This window comes from Bicyclus anynana, chromosome Z (assembly GCF_947172395.1).
Source record: "Bicyclus anynana chromosome Z, ilBicAnyn1.1, whole genome shotgun sequence".
Classification (NCBI taxonomy): domain Eukaryota; kingdom Metazoa; phylum Arthropoda; class Insecta; order Lepidoptera; family Nymphalidae; genus Bicyclus; species Bicyclus anynana.
The window spans coordinates 13,547,710-13,574,094 of NC_069110.1; the positions used below are offsets into that span (position 1 = coordinate 13,547,710).

Below are 26,385 nucleotides of genomic sequence, written 5' to 3' on the forward strand. Positions count from 1 at the left end.
GCATAACATAACACATGAGACTCTTGACAAAGTCATGAGATTCACTACGTCGAAGGAAGTATAGGATGAACTACATAGATTGTATGAACGGGCATGCGATGACCGCCTGTATGCTTTATGTTTACAGTTCTTCAGATACAGGATAGATACTTCTGATGGCGACACACGTTTCGAAACTGAAAAATATGTGGCATCGACTAAGACACCAGTTGATAAAAGAGGAAGACTTTAAAGAGTTGCCTGAAATTTTATTGATATGCAAGATTTTAGATACCTTACCTGACGCATATTTTTATTTCAAATCAAGTTGGTTGCTTATGTCCAAAAAGGTACGTAAATAATTTAACCAATCAATTTTGCGCTAATGGAAAAGCACTCGATAATTGTAAAACTCTAGTCCTGAAGGAAGTCTAGTAGGAAGACTCTAGTCCTGAAGCTCTTACTGTTGATTATCAGAAGAAATAGATTGTCCAATGAAATCTATACTATATGAAATATAACTTTATATACTTGACCAACGTTGTGAAAAAGGATAACAAATAGTGGTTCTCGAACCTAACACTCTGGAGTAGGAGTATTACGGAGAACTGGCGAAGAAAATAAAAGTGAACTTCTACGAAGCAAATACAATAGGAGACATAGTGGCGGGACTGTGAGGTTCAACGACATATTGTAGCTTAGGCGTCGTATTGGAAACGAACCTAGTAAATCGGTTTGTTCTCAGCTTAGGTTCAGACCCGGAACGAAACAAAATATTTGAAGAAAGGTCATCCACGCTCACGCTGACTCGAGCAATTGAGCTGGCAGAGAAGGCAGAAAGTGCGAAAAAGACATTAAAGATAATTTAGAGATTTATTTTAGAGAAAAGGCCAAGGAAAGCGCTTCTTAAACAATTAATGCGATAAATAATTGAAAATACTAATAAATAATATAATAGAAAAGCAAAAACGCTTGCACTGTGCTTTAAAATTATAATAGAAGCGGTCACAATAATTTTGCTTGCGATTGACCGGCTGGCGAGCGAGGGCTGTTGTCTGCAACGGTCGATGTGAATGTGAACGGCCCGGCCTGTAACTACACTATGCGACGGATTTGCTTGAATGACTAATCTACTTCTACTAATGAAATAGTAAAACTTTCATATTCATATGCAGATAAATTATTGGTTATCATTGACGTGATTGTGGTTTGGATATTTCTATAATCCATTAATCTACTGAGTTCGTGACATTCGGAGCCCCGGTCGCAGTTGACAAGACGCGATGCGCGGGCTCCATGGCAACGTTCAAGGAAAATTCGGGATCCTGCATTGATCTAAGAAGTTAGCTCTATGGGATCTTGTGCATTAATGAACTTTTTTATATTTATTTATTTTTAAGTTTTAAAGGTTTTAAGTAATTGTAAACATATTTTGTAAGTAAGTTTTATTTTTATGGATATATGTTATAATGGCAGTGGCAATACGGATAGTGGAAGTCAACCTTCTACTTCGTTGGTGCGTTGCTCCTTATGCAGTGAGCCTCGGTTTTTTAAAGGAAAGCGGGGTCTGAAAGTACATTTTGGTAAAATTCATAAAAACCAAAATGTACTTTCTAGTCCCATACTCACCACCTCGGATAATTTCCCGATTAAAATTCCCTTTTGGCAGAAATTATCAGATTTGAAAAATTCCATTCCGGTCTTAAAAAGAGTTCCGCGAGGCGCGAGACCCTCCGTAGCGCGAAATTTAGCCCATTGTATAGGTCTCGTGACTCGCGAAAACTCAAAAGAAGCATGGGAGCAACTACTCACCTTCTCTTACAGGATTTTACACGTAACAAGAGATAATTCTTCTCATAAAACCCTCACGGCCAAAATTAAACAAAACTGTAATTCTACTTCTTTTTCGTTTAATCACCTTTCTGACCCCAAATTTTTTCCGCGCCGCAAGAACTCACTTTTTAATTATGTAGAGTCAAAATTAAGAGAAGGTGATATAAGAGGAGCATCTAGACTCCTCTTCAGCAACGACGTGGTGGCGTCTTACTCTTCAGATACACTTGCGGGTCTGCAGAGTAAGCATCCTATGCCAAAGGATGACCTTTCCTTCCCGGATCCGCCCGATACTGACATGGAATGTCTCAATATCACAGCCAAGGACGTGTCTACAGCCGTCTGGTCCTTCCAAAGCGGTTCGGCTGGTGGTCTTGATGGCTTAACCCCCCAGCACTTAAAAGACCTTCTAGGTCCAAGCGCTGGTGAGGCCGGTGAAGCACTTTTGAGGGAGTTGACGGCTTTAGCAAACCTTATGCTCGCCGGCACTGTGGACGAGTCCATCGTTGACATTTTGTATGGTGCAAACCTCTGCGCTTTACAAAAGAAAGACGGGGGTATTCGACCCATTGCCGTCGGGTGTACTTTTAGGCGTATGGTAGCCAAAATTTGCTGCAGACAATACAGCGACATACTAAAAGAAAAATTTCAGCCCCTCCAACTTGGTTTTGGCTCCAAAGGAGGCTGTGAGGCTGCCATACATGCCTTATCAACGTTCCTTGGCTGTGGCGAAGGTGATGTGATCCTTAAGGTTGACCTCAGGAATGCTTTTAATTCTGTCAACAGGGACACTCTGCTGACTCAAGCAAAATTAGAGACCCCCAAAATTTTTAAATTTCTTTGGCAATGTTACAGGTACCCCACAAAATTACTCTATAAAGACAACCTTTTGGAATCTGCAGTAGGATGTCAGCAGGGTGACCCCCTCGGACCAGTTATTTTCAGCCTCGCGATACACCCTATAATTCGGCAGCTAAATTCAAAATTAAACATGTGGTATTTAGATGATGGGACTTTAGGAGGTGATTTAGACACAATTATTAAAGACCTGACGTTTTTAAAAAATGAATTTCAATCAATTGGTTTAGAAATAAACTCCAACAAATGTGAAGTCTTTTTTAGCGATAAAATAGACCAATTTTCGGCAATATCAAAATTCAACGTCTTAACACCCAATATTAAAATTTTAAATAAATCGAACCTGCGCCTCCTCGGGTCCCCAATTTTCGACAACGGGTTTGATTCTTTTATAGAGGAAAAGATTCAAAATTTTCATGAAGTTTCAGACAGATTATTAGATATTACTATACAATCTGCATTTACTATTATTCGATATTGTCTTTTCGTCCCCAAATTTACGCATTGTCTAAGATCATCCCATTTTTGGAAAAACTTACCAGCTTTGGCACAAATTGACAATATTTTGCAAAATTCTCTATGTAAAATTTTAAATGTGGCCTTGAATGACCGAGTGTGGCTACAGGCGACTTTACCAGTACGCTTGGGCGGCATTGGCATTCGCAAAATTTCTGACGTTAGCTTACCAGCTTTCTTGTCCTCGGTCCACGCCACGGAGGAATTAACCAGGAAAATTTTAGCATCCACACTGGTTAATTTTGAAGTGTCGTATAAGACCGAGGCCATGAATGCTTGGAAAACAGCTTGTCCGAGCACTGATTTACCAAAAAATTTATTTTCCCAGAGACAGTGGGATGAGCCGCTCTGCAGACTGGTAAGAGAGGAACTCATTAGTACCTCCTCCAACGCTGCGGAGCGTGCCCGTTTGCTGGCTGTGGGAGAATGGGAATCGGGACTTTGGCTACAAGCAATTCCTTCGTCCAGCACTGGTACCTTGTTGGACGACACAACATTCCGTATCGCCACCTGCCTTCGCTTAGGCGCTCCGTGTGTTTCTCCGCATCGCTGTATCTGTGGAGAGCTAGTCGATATACTCGGACACCACGGTCTTTCTTGCAGTAGGAGTACTGGCCGTATTCCGCGGCACGCTAGCCTGAACGACATCATACGTCGTGCTCTTGTCACCGCCGGCGTGCCAGCCGTTTTGGAACCTAACGGTTTGGCGCGTGACGATGGTAAGAGACCAGACGGCATGTCTCTGATGCCATGGAAGATGGGTAGGCCTTTGGTGTGGGACGCGACTTGCGTAGACACCCTTGCGCCTTCACATCTTCCTGGTACGATGGGATGTGCAGGCGCTGCTGCTGCATCAGCAGAGACCCTCAAGCGGCGCAAATATAGCAATCTCGTCGGAGATTACATATTTGAGCCGTTTGCGGTCGAAACACTAGGACCGTGGGGTCCGAGTACACGCTTTCTTTACAAAGAAATTGCAAAGCGTTTAATCGACACCTCCCGTGACCAGAAGGCTGGCCTATATTTAGGCCAAAGAATTAGTATTGCCATACAACGTGGCAATACTGCCAGCCTTCTGGGCACTTTACCTATGATCGTCGATTCGGACGAATTCTACGACGCCTGAGCCTTTAGATATAATTTAAATTTAGTATATTTTCTTTTTAATTTTTATAATATGTAGTTATAGATATTTAGGTACGTAGTTTTAATATTATTGTAAAACTTAATAAATTTGAATGAATACAACAAATTGATTCATTAAAAAAAAAAAAAAAAAAAAAATATATAGTATAACAATGTAATAGATAACATAATAGTGTATAATGAAAATATTAACATTATTAAATTACCCATTACTAGCAAAAAAAAAAAAAAAATGCGATAAATGATGGTGGATCATGGACTGAAGTAAATAGAAAGAAAAACCGATTTCCAAACAAAGAAGTTAGAAAAGGCGAAAGTTTACCATCGAAAGAATTAAGAGGAATAGAAAAGAAAAAATTCTTGCATGTATGGTGTCTCCAGAAGGACACTACAGAGGAAAATCTGGAGAAGTACGTTCGTGCAAAATTAAAGGAAGTGCCCACCAAGATTGAGAAAATTAAGCACAAGACAGAACGCGACTATGCTTCATTTATAATAGGTGTGCCGGAGAGCAAATTCGACCAGTTGTGTCGGTCGGAGGTTTGGCCTTTAAATGTTGAGTTCTGTGAGTGGATTTGGTTTCGGAGGACTACCAATCTTTCAAGAGCAAAAGATTAAGAGTCGTAATAGATCTTTGGAAATTTTTTAGCAAAATGTGGTCTCATCCAACGCAGTATTGTTTGCAATAACCGAAACAGGATGTAATGATTCGATTCACGATGCGGAATTAATTCCTCCCGGTTATACAATTTTAAGATGTGACCGAGCGGACGGCCGCAAGCAAGGCCGCATATTTCGTGGCCACACCGCGCTTCGAACTACGGCGAGTTTCGTGTGACGTAAACATAGACGCGCATTCATTCGAACTGGTTGCTGCTACAATACATATGCGCGAGCGATTTTTGTTGACAGTATGCGTCGTGTATATACCGTCTAATAGTTGTGAAAACGAATATATGGTGTTGTTTAGAGTTATTGAGAAACTTTGTAATAGTCATACCGAGGTAGTAGTTGTAGGCGACTTCAACTTATATTCGTGTTCTATAGATATAAGAAATTATTTTGAATATTCAGACTTACTGTGAGTTCACTCAGAGTAACACAATAAAGAATTGTAATGATAGATGTTTGGATCTGGTTTTCAGTGCGTTATCATTGGACGGCAGTGTGAACGTGCGCGCGGCCGCGGCGCCGCTCGTGCCGGTCGACGCTCACCACCCGCCGCTCGACATTACTGTGACTTTGCCTTCACGCCGTCATCAGGCGGAAGCATTACCTTGCCCATCTACAACACCGTTAGGTTGGAATTTTTGTAAAGCTGATTTTGACTCATTGTACTCAGCAAAGGCCGCCGCAGACTGGACTCCGATGTATGACTTGGATTTAAAAGATAGTTTAGATTATTTTTATAAAGTTTTGATATAAATTATCGATGACTGGGTTCCGAAAAAAAAGCGAAGTCCTGTATCGCTCGGGGGTATAACTACCCTGAATGGTACACGGTTGAACTAATTCGCAACATAAAGTGCAAAGCAAATCTTCACCGGCAGTACAAAATTACTAATTTAAAAGAGGATTATGATAAATTTTCGCAGAGTAGGGCTACGGTTAAAAGAATGATAGAAGTGGCTCACGAACACTATAAGGACCGGGTTCAAAATCAAAAAGGGGTAACAGGGGTCCACAAAAAATTTTGAAAAACGGGATCCCGTTGACTGCGGAGCAATGCGCCACAGAGTTCGCTCACTACTTCCATTCGATCTATACCTCGCAGAGAGCAGATTTGAATGTTGCCGCAGCGGTAGCGGCAGCGGGTGGAGCCAACGCAGCGGCGCGAGTCCACGTAGAACGACTGACACTTAACGAAGTAAGGCAGGTACTTAAACAGCTTAAACCGAAGAAGTCCGCGGGACCGGATGGCATACCACCTTACTTGTTTAGAGACTGTCGATTTGTACTAGCAGATCCGTTGCTTCACATATTTAACCAATGTCTGAAAAAAGCTGTTTTCCCTGAGATGTGGAAATTAACACGGGTCGTTCCGGTACCTAAAGGTTGCTTAGGAACACAGGTAGAGGGGTATAGGCCTGTAGCGGTGCTGTCCACACCCGCGAAAGTATTAGAGTCGGCAATCCATAACATCATATATAAGCAGGTTAGTGCGCAACTGTCGGACGCTCAGCATGGGTTGAGGGTTCCGACCGGCGAGAAGTACGACGAGCAACATTCTCGCTTTTATGTCTCACGTTTATTTTGATTTTAAAAATGTTTTTGATCTAGTAGACAACGATGTGCTGTTAAAAAAATTGGCGTCAGTCGGGTTTACTCCACATCTTCTAAAGTGGTTTGCGAGTTACATGCGTGATAGAAGACAATATGTAGATTACAGGGGCTATAGATCTGAATCGTATTTTACCAGATCCGGTGTAAGTCAGGGAAGCAACCTAGGACCTTTGCAATTTATTTTAATGATAAATGACCTGCCACAGGTGGTAAAGGACGCTACATGCTTGTTATTCGCGGATGATCTCGAGCTTTTTTTGGCTGTGGATAACGAGGAAGACTGCGCGAAATTACAAAGGGACATTGATAGAGTAGTCAAATGGAGTGGGGATAACTTGTTACAATTAATACATTGGAATGCGCAATTATTTCATATACTAAGGCGCCCCCATTCATTATGATTATAATATCGATGGGATATCAATGTTGAGAGTCTCAGATGTTAGGGACCTTTGAACTCGGAACTGTCGTTTCGTTGCCACATTACGAAGTGTTGCAAGAAAGCTTATAAAAACTTAGGCTTCTTACTTCGTACCGTTAGGGGTTTCAGTAACATTAAGGCGGTAATAGTGCTGTATAACGCTTTAGTTAGAAGTCAGTTGGAAACTAACTCAGTCATCTGGGCTCCACATGAGATTAAATAGTCTTATGCTGGAGCGAGTGCAAAATAAATTTATTAGGTATTTATACATGTACTACCTACTAATGTATCCAACATTATTCGTACTGGGAATGGTCGGGTACACCGAATTACGGGTTAGCAGGGAATTTGCACTTGTTTTATACATGTTTAAAGTGATCAGAGGTAAGATGTATAATGCGGATGTATTAAGCCAGACGAGCCTCCGTGCACCGGAGCGGTACGTGTGGCGGCGACGCAAGCCGCAGTTGCTGGCGGTGGCGAGCGGACGCACCAACCTACTCAACAAGGCTCCGTTGACGCGCGCACTTCGCTCTCTCAACATCGTCGCTGACAACATAGATTTATTTCTTTGTACTTTGAGTGAACTCACAAAGGCTGCCCAGTGGGCTATTTGTTATAGTACCTAGTTAAGTTTAAGTTACGTTTATGATTTTTTATTGTTTTAGTTTTTGTTACTTGTAAAGTGTATATGGCTACACTAGCGAATTGGGGATGACCTGTTATGTTAGTGTAAGTTTGTAAATAAATAAATAAAAAAAATTTGTAGGCCTTGCTGCTATCACCCTGTCGACTATATCGTGCTACGAGTATTTATGGGTCAACCTGTACTATTAAATCGGATGGATAGAACATTTTCATTTTCATTTCATAACTGTTGTTGGTTTTTAAAAACCTTGGAGCTATCAGATTTATTTGTTAGAGTCAGGTATTCTCGAGTAGATGAAGCCAGTTTTAATTGCAGCAATGCGGCATACTTGAATGAATATAAGAGGCTAAGAGTTGAACAGAGCTCGCTAACATTCTGCGCCACGTAATTAGTTTCAAGTGACTACTGCCGCGTGAACAATTTGTGGAGCTATAAGAAAACAACTTTTGGAAGAATTAGGTAGTTGACTTATATCAAATTTATTATATAAACAATATTAATTTTGTGTAGTACATGGAATAAAGGTCCGAAATAAATATATCGATATTAAATATATAAAAGTCAAGGATTTCTTATAAAACTTAATTTAAAAATCATGTATTTTTCAAAATTTCTAAACGTCAATAACACTGTCGTCTATTTTGTGACTGTCGAAGCATTACTCTGTGGATTTTTCATTGCTCTATGCATTGTGTCATTGCTATTAACGTCAAAAATAAATAATCTGTGAATGTCATTCCAACAAATTCTCATAACCTAAAACCATGCGTATTAGTAACATCGCTTTGTAAATTTGTCAAATCAAACCACTGAGCGTGAATGGGAACAACACAAAAGTACATTATTTTCTAGTAGCGGCAAAGCATATTCATCGCTCTAAGTTGAACAATTGCTTCAGTTCTTAAAAGACCGTTCTCGACAGCAGAACAAAGATTAATAGCTTTGGAGAAGCGCTTGCAAGGCAATCCTAATTATAAACAACTATACCACGGCACCACAGCTAATACACGCTATTCCAAGCCGAACGTTCATTGTAACCTAACATCCACAAACAAGCCATAGACCCACGATATTAATAACTAAAAAAAAACCGGCTTGCAACGCGTTACATCCCATCTACTCATGTGAGAAGTTTATTAATTCAAGCATAGACTCGAAGTTAGCTTTAATGAAATCTAAGCATCTATGTATAAATTGTCTACGTTCAGGCCACTCACAAGTTAATTGCAGGTTTGGACAGTGCAGATTATGTAACAACAAACACAAAAACTCTGGTTAAACAAAAACATAAACAACATGATATCACATGATTCATCGCAAATAACTAATGGCAGGGCTGTCGCAGCGGCTGCAGGTGCAGTGCATACTTCGTTTCACCCTACACCACTAACACACTGGCTTCCAAATCAAATGTAAACATTGCCAATGAATCTAGTAAATCCATTCATGTAAACAAGGCACACACTTACACTAAACAATACGCGTCATCCCCATGTGTGCAACCCGTGTTGTCAACGGCACTAGTCGAAGTGGCAGACCTTTATAATAATTATCATGTAGCACGAGCGTACCTCGATAGCGGGAGTCAACGCTGCTTAATAGCAAATCTTTTTGTAATGAACATAAATTATCATTAATACCATCTACACTGGAAATACAAGGTGTTGGAAACTTAGTGACACAGACGTCAGAGCTATGTGACATTACAGTTGAATCGCGCACCAACCCTGTCTCTTCCACACAACTACGTTGTTTTGTTTTGCCGAGTGTTACATCATCCATGCCAGCTGTTCGTAAAAGCGCACGGGTAAAAGCGCCCTGACAACGTACAGCTAGCTGATCCTTGTTTTTACGATTCTCATACTATTGATTTGTTAATAGACAAAGCGATATATCATGTCAATAATATCACAAACTTTTGATCCACTCGGATTACTAAGTCCATTTATCATCACGGCTAAGGTGTTGTTACAACGGCTATGGTTATTGAAACTAAATTTTAATGGCGAAGTGCCCCATGACGTCAAACTAGCTTGGTATCAATTTTCTAACGCGTTACGTTAAACTAACACAATTTTCTAACGCGTTACGTTAACTACACAAGATAAAGTTATTAAACTGGTCAATGTTATTGCTATAAAGAATGTTTCCGAGAATTTGTTATCTTTACGCAAACTAGTAGATGCAGGATTTTGCATATTTTTAAATGAAATAATTTTTATATTCAGAGTGGACGCAATCAAGAATAAAATACGATAATTCAGTGGTAAATATCAAAAACTTGAACTTGAAAAATTTGAACATATCAAAAAAGACGAAAACGGTTTCGACAATTCAAGTTGTACAGCTTGCATTGCAGAATTCAATGAGCCACTAGAATATACACAGGCAAACAATAAAAGCTCAAATTCAGACAAGTCGGAGGGAGTAATAAAAATCCCGGACAAGACGAAACATTTGTGCCTATGATTGGGAGGGAGAATCAGAAAAGCTCAGTGATTCAGAGAGGAACTCAGAGGATATCAATTCAGAGATTGTCAAATCAAAAAACATCAATTCAGAGAAGGTTAATTCAGAGGACACGAATTCAGAGACAAGTGATTCAGAGAAAACCAATTCAATAAAAGAGTCAGGTCAGGAATCAAGAAGATGCTTAAGATATAAAAAAAACCTGCCTTTTGAATTGCCTCAGAATGATGCAAAACAAAGAGTAAAGATTGAAACACGTCAAACTCGACGACTCAATCAGAGAGTGTGAAGAATTTATTCTGTCAAATATGGAAAAGTTACCTTCCAAAGAACATAGAAGAAGAGCAAGAAGGGCCAATAGAAATCATACATACAGATACAATGGGTGTAATAACACCAAACTCGTGGCCCAGACAAAAGAGGTATATCTTAACATTCATCGATGATTGCTCTTGATATGCATAAATATATATACTGCTTAAAAACAAAAAAATGAATCAGGTGAAGAATTAAAAAAATATCTCACGGTTACAGGAACCAGCTAGGTTCAGATGAGAATCATATCAGATCGCGGGGCTGAGTACACGGGTGGAAAATTTACTGAGGTTATAAAAAAAGAAAATAAAATACTAAATGCCACCAGAAATAAATGGAGTAGCCGAAAGATTCACCAAAACAATCGAGCAAAAAACCAGAGCAATGATCTGTGATACTTGATAACCAAACACAATGGCAACCGAAGCAGCAGTTCGTTTTTACAACAACACACCAACCACCAACAATAATTAATTTTCTGTTTAAAATAAACAAATTTTATGGACAATAGATATTTTGTGATGGAACTTTCCAGTATTGCGCTCCACCCATTGTGCAACTGTATGTTATGCACGGAGACGTTGCCAGCTCTCAAAGTTCAACGAATGTTATGCTTTTACTTTTCGAATTGTTGAATGATAGAAAAACAGAAATGTATGATTTACTTTTTATATTGACTGTATCTGAAATACGTAATTTTAACCCAAAGAAATTAACAATTTATATGGAACTAACGGCTGTTAATTAAGTAATGCTTTTAAACGCGTTCATTCTTTGAAATTTTTATTCTATAATTCCTTTAGTTCGATCACGTCGTAGTGCTTTGAAGTGATATTTTGTGGTTTTTAGTGTGCTATTCTTCATAATAAGTACAATTGTTATTAGAAAACTGATTTTATACTATACTGTGAGTGTCATAGACTATATTTTATCCCCATATTCTCACGGGATCAGAACTACGCGGGTGAAACCGTGTTGGCAATTAATAAAACTAAAACTAACGATATTTGTTACAGGGCTGGTGGTAATTGTCGACGATGGCGTGTTAGAGAACGATGCGGACTTCTTAGTAGCCCCGGATGCCCACACCATGTATGCGTCCCCTGAGGAGCTTGAGGAGCGTAATAGAAATGATGCCAGAAGTGAGAGGTACGAAAGAAGAATGAGTGGCCGAAGAGGTGGACGAAGGGGTGTGCGAGGACTGAAAGCACGTGGGCGCGGGTATCCGAGCCAGGGCCTTAAGGGAAATATTGGTGGCAGGCAGGAAACCCACTTAATGAAATATGGACGTCTTATGCGGACGTCCCCTCCGAATTGGTAAGTTTGGCGAGGGATGTCATGAGGAGACGAGAGGTGAGTATGCAAGCTGAGAGCACACAAGAGAGTAACGTTGAACGAGAGTTTGTTAGCGAGATAGAAAATGATGAGGAATTTTTTACTCCCTTGCTGGAGAGGGTGGTGTAGTAACCAGTTTTTTTGTGGCCCGGCTACACTGAGATTTCAAACTCCGCGCTGGGTGTTTGGCGATAACGACGTACCTTGGACTGCTACTGCTCTCGTTCACTCCACGTACAGCGAAATCGTTCTTGAAGATTTGTTTTCCGTTTTACTTCTCGCGACCCGTTAGATTACAACGATTTCAATGACCTGTCGGTTTGGTGACAACAGATGTCATTCCGAGATGAACCACTTAGGAACAGTAACTCCAATTGGTTATAAATACGATGTGCATGACAGCAGTGTACGTAAGCTGTGTTGTCATTGCCTTAAATAGAATAGAATAGAATAGAATATCTTTATTTATCCACACACAAGTAAAATAAACAAACAGGACATACAAAAATCTGGTCGTGGACAAAAAAGGTATCCACCTCAGCACGATGCCAAAATCATGTGCAACGTTTGTTATAGATGGCGCGAAGTTTGAATTAGGGGAGGCATAACGGAACACATGGTTTCCCAAGGCTGGAAAGTCAGAACCTCCATTGTGATTGGTCTACCATTGATACCTTTCAAGGTCAGGAGGAAAATTTTAGACCAGAGCGTACTGGTTCTGTGCTCAGTCACAGTTCGGGCTATGATAAATAATGCCTTTCGCTCTTTTTGAGGCGATGACATTTTAGACCTTATTGTGACGGAGACGAACCGATGTGCTACCAAAACTCAATCCTCTGCTTTCCAGTCTGACTGGTCTCCAACCAATGAATGAGGTTTTGTGCCACCTTGCGTTTTGGATCATCAGAAAGCAAACGATCACCAGTTGTTTTTCTGTTGATCCCCTCCTGAAAACAGACATTTTTAGACGCATCTTAACGCGTAGGAGGTACGATTTCGACCTCGCTATTAACCAATCATATCCCTCCAACACTGGCGTTGCAAGCTCCTAGCGTTACAAGCTCGAATCAATTACACAGTTTAAGACCAATAATTACACATTTATTTTTGAAATGTCAGTCTAATTATGTTTAAGATAAAAATACTTGCTCTGTCACTTTGGAAACAAGATTACATATCAAACAGTATATTCAGTCCAAGGCTGCAAAGTTTGGTATCAAGACCTGTGAGAGAGTACCACTATGACCTAATGATTTATAGGTCATTCACAGACACTTAACATTCGCCTTTTGTTAGGGTGAATATTGTACAAAATGTATTTTTTTCAAAACGGGAAAATATCTTAAAAACAAATATACAAGGAGAATGGTTATGTTACCGACGGATTTTATTACCGAAGGATGGAATTATATTAAAAAAAACATATCTCTAATGAGTGAAGATTATCCAAAATTAGCAAAGTTAGAAATGTATATGTGAGTATAGGCTCAAAAATGACAGTGTGAGAAAAATGTGGTCAGTTTTCAGCGAAAGACATCGGACTAATAACTGTAGTGAAAGATGGAACTCTGGTTTAATCAGAATGATTGGACGAAAACGACGTAATGTCCTCCAGTTACTGAACACATTAAAAAGAGATGCTGAACAAAAGCGAATGCAATAGAAAAAAACTCGCAAATCATATCAAATAACAATCGATAAATTTATACAGGAAACACAGCTACAATTACTCGTATGAAATAATGACATAACAGTCGGATATTTTTTTGAAATTGTTAAAAAATTTGTTAGTAGTTAGTATCAAAATAATATTGTTAGTAAAACGTGGCAGAAAACTTACTGCCCCTATACTAGGAAACCTGTACCACGCACTTGGACAATTTTTTTCACTTTGACGCTGACACACTGACTGACCGAATTCTTTTAAAAATTTTTTAACATGACCTTTATAAAAGACAACATTATCATCATTATTATACAAAGGCGTCGTTATGCGCATCTCCTCCCACCCTTGTAGACACCACAAAGTGAAACGACGGGATGTTACATATATATAAATGATAATTGTAACTATGTATGGTATAGTTTTGGTTTAAGTGAATATGTTGTAAAAGTTATTTACATGTAAACCAAAAATATCCTCCGAGTAACTTAATATTATGTAATGGCAATACACCTCTAAATAATCTGTCTATTCTGTACCCAGCCGTCTTAGCGATAACATGTTCTGTAATCAATAAACAAGTGAAATTAAATCTTAATATATAATTAGAATCCTGTTTAATTTTTCTATAAACCCTTCAAGTGTGACCCATTCAAAGAAACTTGGGAAAAAATTAAGAAATGTGAAATAATCGTCGTCGCTGCAACTGACAACTGAAAATAAATTGTTGAAATTTTTTTTTACGCTAATGACTTCCTAAAAAATGATAATTCTTTGGAACAATATAACTACAAGGCATTTGTATCAGCCAAAGCTGTTGAAAAGATTGGGGATCTAATATTTATCCCAACAAATAGTATAGAAGATCAATCCACGATGAGTCCCTACTCGTTTTTGCAATCCCTTACAGTGCTAGAGTGCAATGAAAACTGCAAGAGTGTGAGTTCTATTACTATGCAACGAGTAGTAATATGTGCACAACTGCACATGCACACAAAATTAAATAAAAATAAATTAATTACTTTGTGGGGCGCGTCTTCGTCAATTAAACTTACTATAGCAACGAAGATCTTTTTAAGAAATGATCATCGAAATAAAAAATTCTTGCCACGCGTCAATTTTTTAAAAAGTAAATGGCTATAAAAGCGTTTAGCTCGGTAAGTGTGATCTTTTTATCATGAAATTTACCGGGCTATGTACACCTATATTTATTCCACTGTATGTTGTGTCTCAAATTTGTAAATAAATGGCTCCTTTATTATTGTAGTACTAGCGGACGCACGCCCGCTAGTACTACAATATCGTGAATTCAGCTTTTCACAAATCCCAAGAGAACCATGGCTTTTTCCGGGATGAAAAGTAGCTTATGTGTAAATCCAAAGTAAAATCTATTTCCATTCCAAATTTCAGCCAAATCGCTTCAGTAGCCGCAGCGTAAAACAGGAACAAACATACTTACACATTTACACACACACAAACTTTCGCCTTTATAATATTTGCGTGATTAATAGTTATAAATGTTTTAAATTTAATCATGGAGTTAGGATTTGTAAATCAGTTCAGTTCTGCTGAATTTAGCATAATAGCTACACTGAATGCTCTGAAAATGATGTAGTGAAATGCATAAACTGTAGTGGTCCACATCCGATAATCAATGCAATGAAAGTTTTCCACATGAAAGGAATGCACCCTTTCCAGTATCGACGCGCTCAGGCTTTACACGCAACCGATCTATAACCACGTCTGACTCTGTGCAGATGGTTTATCGATCGTCCAGCAGAATACATATGTGGACAGACGAGTCCACATTTACACGTGCGGGTGTGTTTAACAATTACAATAAGCACTGGTGAACACGGTCATGAGGTACGTTTTAGTGTCAATTTTTGGGCAGGAATTATCAAGTATCGAACCAATGAAATCATTTTTATGACAAAGATAAAAGAAGAATTTCTGGAATTACAAATAGAATGGATGCTAATACTATAGCGTCAGAAATTGATAAGTTTATATCAGATTTGAACCTGATAGGTGCATTAGCAAAGGTTTCGATGGGTGTTCAACAATGGCTGGAAGTATTAGCGCCTGCTAGATAACGGACGAGGCTCTGACCAATTGCGGGATAACCATTTAACAAATCTGGGGAACCAGGTGGAAGAGGCTTCAGACACCTTACATCAAGAGGGATAAATTAAAAACGTCTGCGACATCGTCTCACCGCTTCCCCATATCAGCGCCAAAGTTCAACCTCTGCAACCACCCCACCACCCCAGCCTCTGCATTAAACCTCTGAACTAACTTTGAAGTATGTGATTTATTTCTCAGAACATTATAAAAGACTAAAAGTATAAATATCAAAGACAGACTTAAACTAGTAATTTTAAAGCTAATTTGTAATCATGACACTTAGTGTCATTTATTAGTTCCAGATTCAGAAGAACTGGAGACGTCAAAATCTTCTGTTGTTTCCTTTGTTTCTTGCGACCGGAAGTTGTTGAAATGTTTGGAAGGATATCGATAGTGTTTACCGAAGGCTGATTCTGCATATTTCTTGAATCTTTTTAATTCCAACTCTTCTTTCTTCCACTCTTTTGGATCGACGTAAGGAAATACCACTTTCAACCAATCAGGCACAAACTCTTCCATGTAAAAGAAACGCCGCCGCCAAACTCGATGTGTGTCGCAATAGCTTCCTCCGGTTCCTCCTAACCATTTGGGAATACTGAAATAGATACATACGAGTAGATATAACATACATGATGCTTAACATGGATGTTACGAGAATGAGTAGCTAAGAGGTGTATATTACGAGTACATTACACATATATTTTAATGAATTCAATAAAATTGTTGGTGTTCATACCACCAGGGCCCAATCTTCAGAGCCCGTCGCTGGTGCGGTGTACGGCGTATGAGATGGACTTCGGATATGAATAAGAATGTCATGCGCGCGTACTACAGAGCCACTGGGGAGAAACCAGACGGTCTGCCTACCGAGCAGCAATTTACCGCGAGTTATTGCTGCTTGAGCCACCATTTAACGGTCACAGAACAAAACCTGACAGATGCTCGGTTTATTCAGCGTTCTAACATCTTTAACGCGACCGAATGAAATGAAAAATGAACAATGGAAACCTGCCGGGTGTCTTGCAGTACTATGGTGGTACAAACTCAAATAGCACCTGTATGTGTGCACACTGTTCGAAGCCTTTTTTTTTGTAAAATACCGGAAGAGTATTTTTTAATTTTTTACCTTCCTGCTATGACTAAAGTTTTGAAGTATTGGCATTCACATTTATTTATTATAAACAAAAAAAAAACGAACAACTTACAGACTGAGATGTCTAAGTGCCCAACGGTAAGCATTGGTATAAAAATAGGCGGATACCGGATTCAGATGTGGATATGGTTTGGCACTTGAAAGGCCGGACGCTAGTGCTACGACTGTCATCCCCACTTGATAGCCATCGATCATTACCACTAAACCTTCCCTTATCGTTTCTTTAGAAGGGATGTTGACTTGAGCATATAACTCTGTAAATGGATAACAACATTTATACAGTCAGAGCTATAAATACATATATAAAGTAGTTTCGGGTATTATAGCATATTATCGGTAAGTTTTACTCATTCTAGTTCATTATATAACCTTTGCTTTTGTATAATAGTTAGTTTGTTTCAGGGTAACTATTATAATATGGTGTCATTTTAAAAGTAGTAATAGTTCACTACTTTATAGGTTAGATGTTTTTATATCAAAAACATTCCTGAGCATTTAAGGCTCACAGGATAATCGAGCTATAATGACCGTAATATGAATGCTTATAGTTATATAATAACTATATGCTTTAAAAGACACCTGATATGCTTTTTGTTTATAAGTGGTTTTTATCTTCTTTTAAAGCTTCTCCGCGAAAACCTATCCCAAATGCCCCAAGTTCTACGCCAAAAGGGAAAACGGCAAATTGGTTGCTTAACACCAGCTGAAAGGAGGTCTTTGACAACTTGCGTGATAAGTATGCTCACTATAGGATTAAATTGTTCCACCCATGACATTACCAGCTCCACCACAATTATACTCACCAGGAAAAGAAGTTATCCGCTTTTAATGAGGTGCCATACACGAATGTCACCCTTTAAGTTAGATTCAAACCAACTTATTTACAAAATAGTTTCAACATTTTGTTCAGCATTAAAAGAATCTTCAGTCTTTTAGATGGCCATACCAGTTACACTTCTAAACCATGAATTAATAGACCTCGCAAGGAAAAATCATGTTCTCTTACTATAAATTTCACCTTCCAGTGAAAAAAAATACAACCTTTAGATAAATTATGGGTCCACAAAAAAATATGTTGAAATAAGAATATGAATCGGAAATAATTCACGGCCCTAAGCCAATATGATATAATGAAATGACATTTAATTCTTAATACACTCAATAACCCCCATACAGCCAAACATTCTCGGAAGTCGGTTTTAAGAAATAGATTAGGTGCAGTGCAGTTTAGATAATTTCCAGTTAAAAAGTATACCTGTTGTTGGAATTGAAAGATCAAGACCAAGTCGAGGTCGCCAGAAAAATGTTCCCGGGATAGGAGCCTAAAAACAAAAGCACGTTAGTTACAATAATAGTAATGTTTTAATAGGAATATATCGTTAAAACAGATTTGAATATTCAAAAACTGAACGGTAAAAGGGCTGGACTTATCTGTGAGAGGGCATGGTTCAAAACCCGCCTACTGGACTTTTATCGTACCCACTCCTAACAGTCTTCCCCGACTAGTTGGAGGGGAATGGGAACATTATTGGTAACTTTAAAATATATCACAAACTTCCTTTAATGTGTAGTAGCAGTGTTATTTTGCTGTTACAATGGAGCAGGATAATATTGTCAAATACCTTAACAATTGAGAAAGTCATTATAAACAAAGTTAATATTCGTTTATCCATTTTGAAAGATGCACTAGAATTCTCAGTATGTTACATTTAGCGTCCGCGAATATCGCGAGGTACCACAACCTGCAGAATGATGCGACGTAAAATGAAAACTCAAGTGAGTTCACAAGCGATGTTATGAACACAATACATTCATAATGCTGGGAAGTTTACAAATACAACGAATTCCTAAAGAACTCATATTTTTCACTACATATTGTCATATTAAACTTAAACTCTTTAATTTTACTATTGTAATTTTACTCTTTAATAACGGGAATGTCACATATTTTTAACCGACTTTAAAAAAGGGAGGAGGTTCTCAATTCGATCGAAAATCTTTTTTCAATGTTTGCTACCTCATAACTTCGTCATTTATTACCCAATTTTGAAAATCGCTTTTTTGTTTGAAAGAGTCTTCTTGAAAGAGTATACTTCCACATTGGTCCCATTTAATTTTCATGAAAATCGGTTAAGTAGTTTTGTGTTAAAATAAAAATAACTAAAATACATCTTTGAAGTCATTTCCATTTTTATGTTAAAAAGATTATCATTATTAGCAACAGCTGATAAAAAAGCCCTTTCGGACGCGGAGTGAAATTCTTGCTCCGCGACGACCAGGAATACCGGGCAGTGTAGCCTAACCTAGGTAACTAACCAACCAAGAGAAAAAGGAAAATTATATAAAGAATTACGTACTCTCTCTTTTCCGACCGACAGTCACCACGCCCGAGGAAATCAATCGTCACATAGCGAGCCTTCGAACCAGAATACGTGAGGCTCAATAACGATAGGAGAGACAGACCTAGCGACACTGTAAATAACCCAGATCAAGACACCAAAAAAACACAAATGCTAGAATACAGTGAGAAACCTGGAGGGGCAAGACCAGCGTTCAGAGACCAGTTGCAGCACTTCAGCCATATTTGGTATAAACGTCAAGGCTATTCAGTCTTGACGTTTATAACAACGGCTGCAGTGGCGAGCACAGCGCAAAAGACCGAGACTGCTCGAAGGGCAAATACTCGGCCATACAGTTAGCCGAAGATTAAAGCAAAGTACAAGAAGACCGACCGATCTAGATAAAAACTATAATAATAAAACCGATCCAGATAAAAACTATAATATGAAGGTTCCTCCATTGCAAGTAATGCTCCACAAAATCTCCGAGAAATAGGTATGGGATTGGTACAGTATCTGAACTTTAAAGGTCTAAATCCACACTCGCTTTTCAAAAATCTCAACGGCAATACTTTGGATCTTATTTTTGCGAACTTTCCTGTTGAGATCTCGGTTTCAAGTTGTCCTTTACTAAAACAGGACAACTTTCACCCGGTTTATGAACCCGGTGTCTATTAGAACTTTACCATCCGAACCTCGGGTGAAATTTAAATTTCATAAAGTCAATTATGATAGTATAAATAATTAACTGATGGCAATTCCGTGGCAAGAATTGCCTATCTGAAGGATCTTTTGGATGAAGCAGTCAATCGGTTTTATGAACAAACAAACAAACAAACTATAAAAGTATTTCTATGTGCAGATACTTTAGCAGCTTCATACATCCAGTCGACCGGCAGACATGGCGGGGCGGCGGCAGACATGCGGGAGCGTCAAAAGTTTCTAAAATACAGTTGTCTCGGCGCCCAATATGAATTCGTCCCGTTTGGCGTCGAGACACTAGGCCCGTGGGGCAGGGGCGCTCAGACTCTCCACAAGGAGATCAGCAAACGCCTCAGAGGCAACAGGCAACCCTCGGGCGGGCAGCTTTCTCGCGCAAAGAATTTCAATCGCAATTCAACGCGGGAATGCTGCCTGCGTGATGGGCACCCTACCAAGGGCGGCAAATTTTAATATGTATTTTTAGGTTAATTTTAATTAGTTTTAATTTTAATTTATTTTAATTTTATAGTTAGAAAGAAAAGAAAGAAAGAAAGAAAAAAGCTTTATTAGTGAATTATGCCACACAACACAATTTGTTCTTGAACAATATCCTGCGATGTGTGGCACAACCCAGTAAACGGATCCAACTCGGCACAATGCTACATACTCTTTAAATAAAAAGAGCATGCAGCGCTGGTTTTCAGTTGGAACCGTTGACCAGATGCCGCCACAAACACAGCACACAACAACCTTATTAACTAAAATAAACAATAATAATAACTTAAACTTAAAATAGTTGTAGTTATAATGATATTTCCTTATATTTTATTTTTATAATAAGTTTAGCCTATTTAAGTATTATCTTCATGAAAATTAAATAGTTTATTTCTATGTTTGTACCTTTAACTATAACGAAGAATAATGACACAATATCCCAAATGGTATAAGAAGTCTCTTATAAAAATAATTCGGGAAAAGTCTAAAATTCATAGACACTGGAAAAAATACCAAGATCCTTTAGATTACCTAGAATTTTCTCGACTAAGGAAGAGAGAAAAGACGGTAGAATCAGAATGTTACACTAAATATATTAAACTTAATGAAGAATGCTTAAAAAAGGACGCAAAACAATTCTGGTCCTTCATTAAATCTAAGCGTAATACCACAAATCTACCTAGAAAATTAAAGTATGAAAACGCTGAGTATTCGTATTACGTATTACCAGTAAAGACCACGCCGAAGCGTTTAATAAGTTTTTCTACAATGTATTCTCTCACCCACTAAATGAGTATCCTCTCTTAACACTCAAACCCCCAGTTAACCTTTCTACTCCACATTCAACTTTTTTTGTTCAACTTTAACAAACTTAAAGTCATTTACAGAAGACATTTTAGTTTCTATGGATAAGGGCGTGCAGGTAGACGTGATCTACACAGTTTTCGACAAAGCTTTGGTGGTGTGGATCATACAATCCTGCTCAAGAAACTTGAATATATGGGATTTCACGGAGACCTTCTGAGGTGGATTAAATTTTACTTGTCTAACCGCTCACAGACCGTTGTAGTTGGTGGCAGTCGTTCTGATACCTGTGAGATCCCGTCTGGTGTTCCACAGGGTTCTCATTTAGGACCACTATTTTATAATTTATATTTATATGACAATTATAGTTGTTTTCTTAATTCAAATTATCTAATGTACACCGATGACACAAAAATTTATTTAGAGATTAAAAATGTTAACGATTGTTTAAAGTTGCAACAAGACCTAAACCTACTTTCCCAGTACTATAAAGATAACAGAATACAAATCAATATCGGTAAATGTCAGCATAGAACTTTTACTACAAAAAAAAATAGAACAATCTCTAAGGTCGATAAAAAGCGTGATTTAGGAGTTATACTTGATGACAAAATGTCTTTCAATGAGCACATTGATGTTATCACCACTAAAGCTTTCTCTATGTTGGGATTCGTATTAAGAACCTGCAAGCCTTTTCATAATATCAATACACTTAAAACTATTTATTTTGCATATGTCCGCAGCAATTAAGAATACTGTAGTAGTATAAGGTCACCATATTATATAAAGCCAAGGGAAGATATAGAGAGAATTCAACATAAATTTATTAAACACTTAAATTTTCGTACTCATACTGTTCCTCTGAATTACGATGACAACTGTGGCCATTATAAATTACAAACCTTAGGACAGAGAAGGCAAATTGCTGATATGTCACTGTTATATGATATTGTAAATGGGCATATTGATAGTCCTCACTTGTTATCAAAACTTAAATTAATAGCAGCTCCTACTAGACTCCACCGAAAGACGTTATTCAAAGTGCCACATAAAAGGAAAATCTTTACTAAGAACTCGATAACGACCAGAGTTACAGATAGCTACAATAAGCTATACGCACAAATTGACCTATTCCGATACTCAAAAAAGACTTTTAAGCGACATCTAGCGGAAACTAAATAGTTAATCACACACAGTGCACACACTGTCTTCACACACACACACACACACACACACACACACACACACACACACACACACACACACACACACACACACACACACTTTTTCTCTCTTTTTTTAATATATCCTTTTCTTGGATTTATTCTCAGATTGTGTTTTTTTATAAATTGTTCTAACTATGGAAAATCTGTAATTGGCTGTAACATACAGGAAATATTGTATAATTGTATTCTTGGTAACGCTGTTGATTTTTCTTAAAAATAAAATAATAAAATATGCCATACTTTGGAAAGCACAAAATGACAAAACAATTTATCCGTGGAAAACCAATTTGGTTTGGTTACAAGCTCTGGTCAGCAGCTACTCGCCATGGCTACTTAGTAAATTGTGAACTTTAACACGGTGCCACCGACCCTGAACTGCCGACTAGGGCCTAGGAGCTGCTGTTATTTTAGAACTCCGTTCAAAATTACCACAAGAGTTAAAACTACACAATATATACTTTGATAATTTTTTCACTGGTTTACCACTGCCTAAGTATTTACGAGAGTAGAATGTCGTACAGTTCGTGAAAATCGTCTGGAAAACTGCATTTTACCAAACTCAAAGGACATGAAAAATAGTCTAGAGGTAAACTTTATCGTAAAGCTTCTCAGGAAATTATTGCAGCTAAGTGGTATGACAATAGTATTGTAACCATTGCATCTAACTGTCACGGATTGGATCATATCACAAAAGTGGATAGAATTGGATTTACAGAAAAAAAACGAGTATATTGTCCAGCGATCATTAAAATGTACAAGTACATAGGCGGGGTAGACCGTTTTGATGAAAACATCGACTTCATGAGGGTAGCTTTTCGTGGCAAGAAGTGGTGGTTCCCTCTGTTTGCGATTGGATTAGACGCAACTTGGCAAAATGCATGGTTGATCAAAAGACAGTCAGAAAGCAAACCGGACTTATTGCAATTTCCGGCGAAATTTTGCAACCTGCAAAAATATGGCAAGCCTCCGATCCGTAATTCAGATTTTGGCGTACCTTTGGAGATGAAAGTGCCTACCGAGGTAAGGAGCGCTGGAGGTGCTGACAATGATTCGCAAATTGACTGTTCCCAATAAAATGATTTTATCAAACAATCCTCCAGGTAAATCCAGGTAAAACAATCAAACCAATTAAAAAATATGACAGATTGTAAAAAAAAAATATCACTACCAGCCTCGGTCTCCCTATACCACTTAAAACACGAAGGAACTGAAAACCTCCGGGACTAATTATTTTGTTTCTAAAAATTCAAACATGTTTATCAACGAAAATGCATAAAAAAGTTGAAAGTTGTTAAAGACCACTTAAAGTCAAAATCATGATCCTATATGTATAAAATTCTTTCGAAAATTCGATCGAATAAAACAAAAAAACAGAAATGACTCAAAAAAAAAAACGCTCTACAGGAAGCAGTATCGCTACTCAGTTGGGTAACCCTACCTTATATCTTCTCAAAAAAAAAAGAATTTTACCTCGCGTGATTTCAAAAAGTTCTCAATAGAATGGGGTTTTGATCACGTGACTTCATAGCCAAACTATCCGCAATCAAATGGGAAAAGTGAGCGTGCTGTGCAAACGGTCAAAAAGCTACTTATTAAATCAATTAATTCAATGTAAATATTATAAATTAGTAAATAGACAGATGAAAAGTAAACAATATTATGATCAACATTGCAAGTCGTTACCGGAATTAGACGTGGGGGATCAAGTAAGAAAATGTGAACCTGATGATCATCATGATTGCTCTGAGCCCCTTCCCCGGCCAGGTCCCAAATACGAGCAGTACCACTGCTGCATGTAGCAGTCCTAATGACTGTGCTGATAATATGAAGGTTGAAGTTGAAAGTAATCCCAACATTTTGCCAAAGAGAAAGGCTAAAAAGCTACTCTGATATTCATAAATATTTGTAATCTGTTTTTTTTTTACCTAGTTTAAGTTCCTCGGTTATGTTGCACATTGTTGTTTATTTTTATTTTGTTTGTAGGCAAAGATAATCCCTTTAGTTTGTTTTTATTCTTTTATTTATGGGGACGGTGGGTGGGTACTTTGATAATAAACGTAGTTGTCATCCTAACTCAGATTTCATTTCACAACAATTGTGGACGAAAACCCGGTGGAATATGCGAGTCACTATTTGACCCCTACAGAAAAAAACTATTCCACCACTGAATTGGAGTATATTGATAAGAAAGGACGGCAAAGTCCCCGTTATAAGGCCAATGACTTAGTTCTAGCCAACATTCACCCTATAAGCAAAGCATCTAAAGGCTATAGTTCTAAATTAACCCCAAGAAGGGATGGACCATATATGATAGTAGCACAGGCCGGCCCAGCCTCGTATAAACTAGCAAACATTGATGATCCTGATACAGTCATTGGAACATATCATGCTTCATCAATAAACCCTATATTGGATCTAGGGAAGAACTGCCAGTCCCGGTCCAACCCCTACGGAAGAGGGGACGCCCTCGAAAGAATAAATAAGAAAGTAACGACATGTATTATCCAGTTTCCTCGTCGGGACGTCTTCGAAAACTGAGGGGGAGATTGTAACACAGAAAGTTTAAAACATCGATCAACAGATCGCGCTACTAGTCGAATTACCACGCGCTACCGTTTGTCGTTTAAAATGTATATATAGCTTGCTGAGCATCAATGTGATTGTGTGGATAGTTACTTGCACTACGCGCGCGAATGCACTAACTAGCCTACTAGTGAACACATCTGCGTCTACGCACGGACCGATCGTGCACGTCATCGTATGTCCGGCGAGTTTTGATTATAAAACTCGGCCCGACATCGCCCGCAGGCGAAGTCCGAACGGACTGAGCCTGCGGCGGCGACACCCGCGCCGCGAAGCCGCGTCTCACCGAAAACCCGGCCTGGATTCGCACGATCCAGGCTGCGAACGGTCGCGCAAGTGCGAGTTCCCTGGCAGGTGTTAGCGCCCCGCGGCGCCGACCCGTCACCAATCATGGAACCCCCGCGCGGAACTAAAAAGCCGCCGAAAGAAACCGCCGAGCCCAAGGCAGCATCGTCCACGAAATCCAGACGCCGCTCCACATCGGGTGCATCTGGAGACCGCCTAGGACACTCCGAGGGATCGGGAGTAAGTGAGAAGGCAACATCTCAGCGGGGTAGAGAGACGGGTGCCCCCCGCACCCCCTCCTCGATACCCCGCACCTCCCCACCGCGCCTCACCCCCGCGGTCGCCCGCGCAGAGCCCATCTCGCTCGCGCAGCGCACGGGAAAAAGAGATATTGATATATCTCAGACACCCGTCGCGCCCCCCACCTCACGTGGCCCACGGCTCGTAATGTCGCAGCGTTACCATAGCGAGAGCCGCAGCGACCCCGAACCGCACACCCCCGCAACGCGCCCTCTCTGCGAGATCCTCGCGTCATACGAGGAACCAAGTACGAGTGCAGCGCAGACCCACCATCCTGCATCAACACACGGCATGGTGGGTACACAAGGAAAACTTGGGACCGAGCTACGTACGCCCGCCGCCCGACCGATGCTAAGCGACGCCCCTTCGTCGCGTTGGTCGCCGCGAGCAGTGGCGCAGTTCGGGCCCCTTCAGGGAGCAAGCCTGCAGCTCCCAGACCTACCCAGTCACCGAAAGCCATCTTGGAGTCCGACCAAATTTTAATGTACCGCCTGGTCAAGGCGGGCCTCGGGTCGGACCAATTTAGGAGAGCCATGGCCATGGACCTCCACGACCGTCAACAGGACCTTGACAACCAGGGGGTAGAGACCCCTACGGACGAAGAAATGGCGGAGGTTTGCCAGCAAGCGGCGACCGCCCCCATCCCAGCTAGTCAACTTCCGACCTTAAAACGCCAGAGGACCGAGACAGAGCTGAACCCAGAGCCGAAGCAGCCCAAGACCACCGCGGCAGGAGCGCTACCACAGCGCGACCCTCGCCTTAGAGGCCAACAGGTCCACAGAGTCGCCTCCACTGACCAGATGGACACTACAATGTCTCCAGAACACCCACAGGCCGCGCAGGCCTCCCAGCCCGGAGCAGCTACGAGCTTTGCAGATGCTGCGCGCTCTACACGCTCTACTAC

At 39.6% G+C, this 26,385-nt stretch overlaps 2 protein-coding genes across 2 annotated transcripts; one reads left to right on the forward strand and one right to left on the reverse strand.

The window, feature by feature from the left end:
- Window positions 1–14,687: 14,687 nt before the first annotated feature.
- Window positions 14,688–17,020, reverse strand: LOC112046534 (uncharacterized; the record flags this gene model as incomplete). The annotated part of the gene is made up of 2 exons (XM_024083200.2): window positions 14,688–16,189; window positions 16,800–17,020. Coding segments are annotated over 2 exons (531 nt in total), but the record flags the coding sequence as incomplete, so codon positions are not given.
- A 7,600-nt stretch (window positions 17,021–24,620) lies between these two features.
- LOC128199745 (uncharacterized) lies at window positions 24,621–25,964 on the forward strand. Its single transcript, XM_052890814.1, has 2 exons — window positions 24,621–24,800; window positions 25,122–25,964. Exons 1-2 carry the CDS (start codon window positions 24,621–24,623, stop codon window positions 25,962–25,964), a joined length of 1,023 nt encoding a protein of 340 aa, XP_052746774.1.
- The last annotated feature ends 421 nt before the right edge of the window (window positions 25,965–26,385 follow it).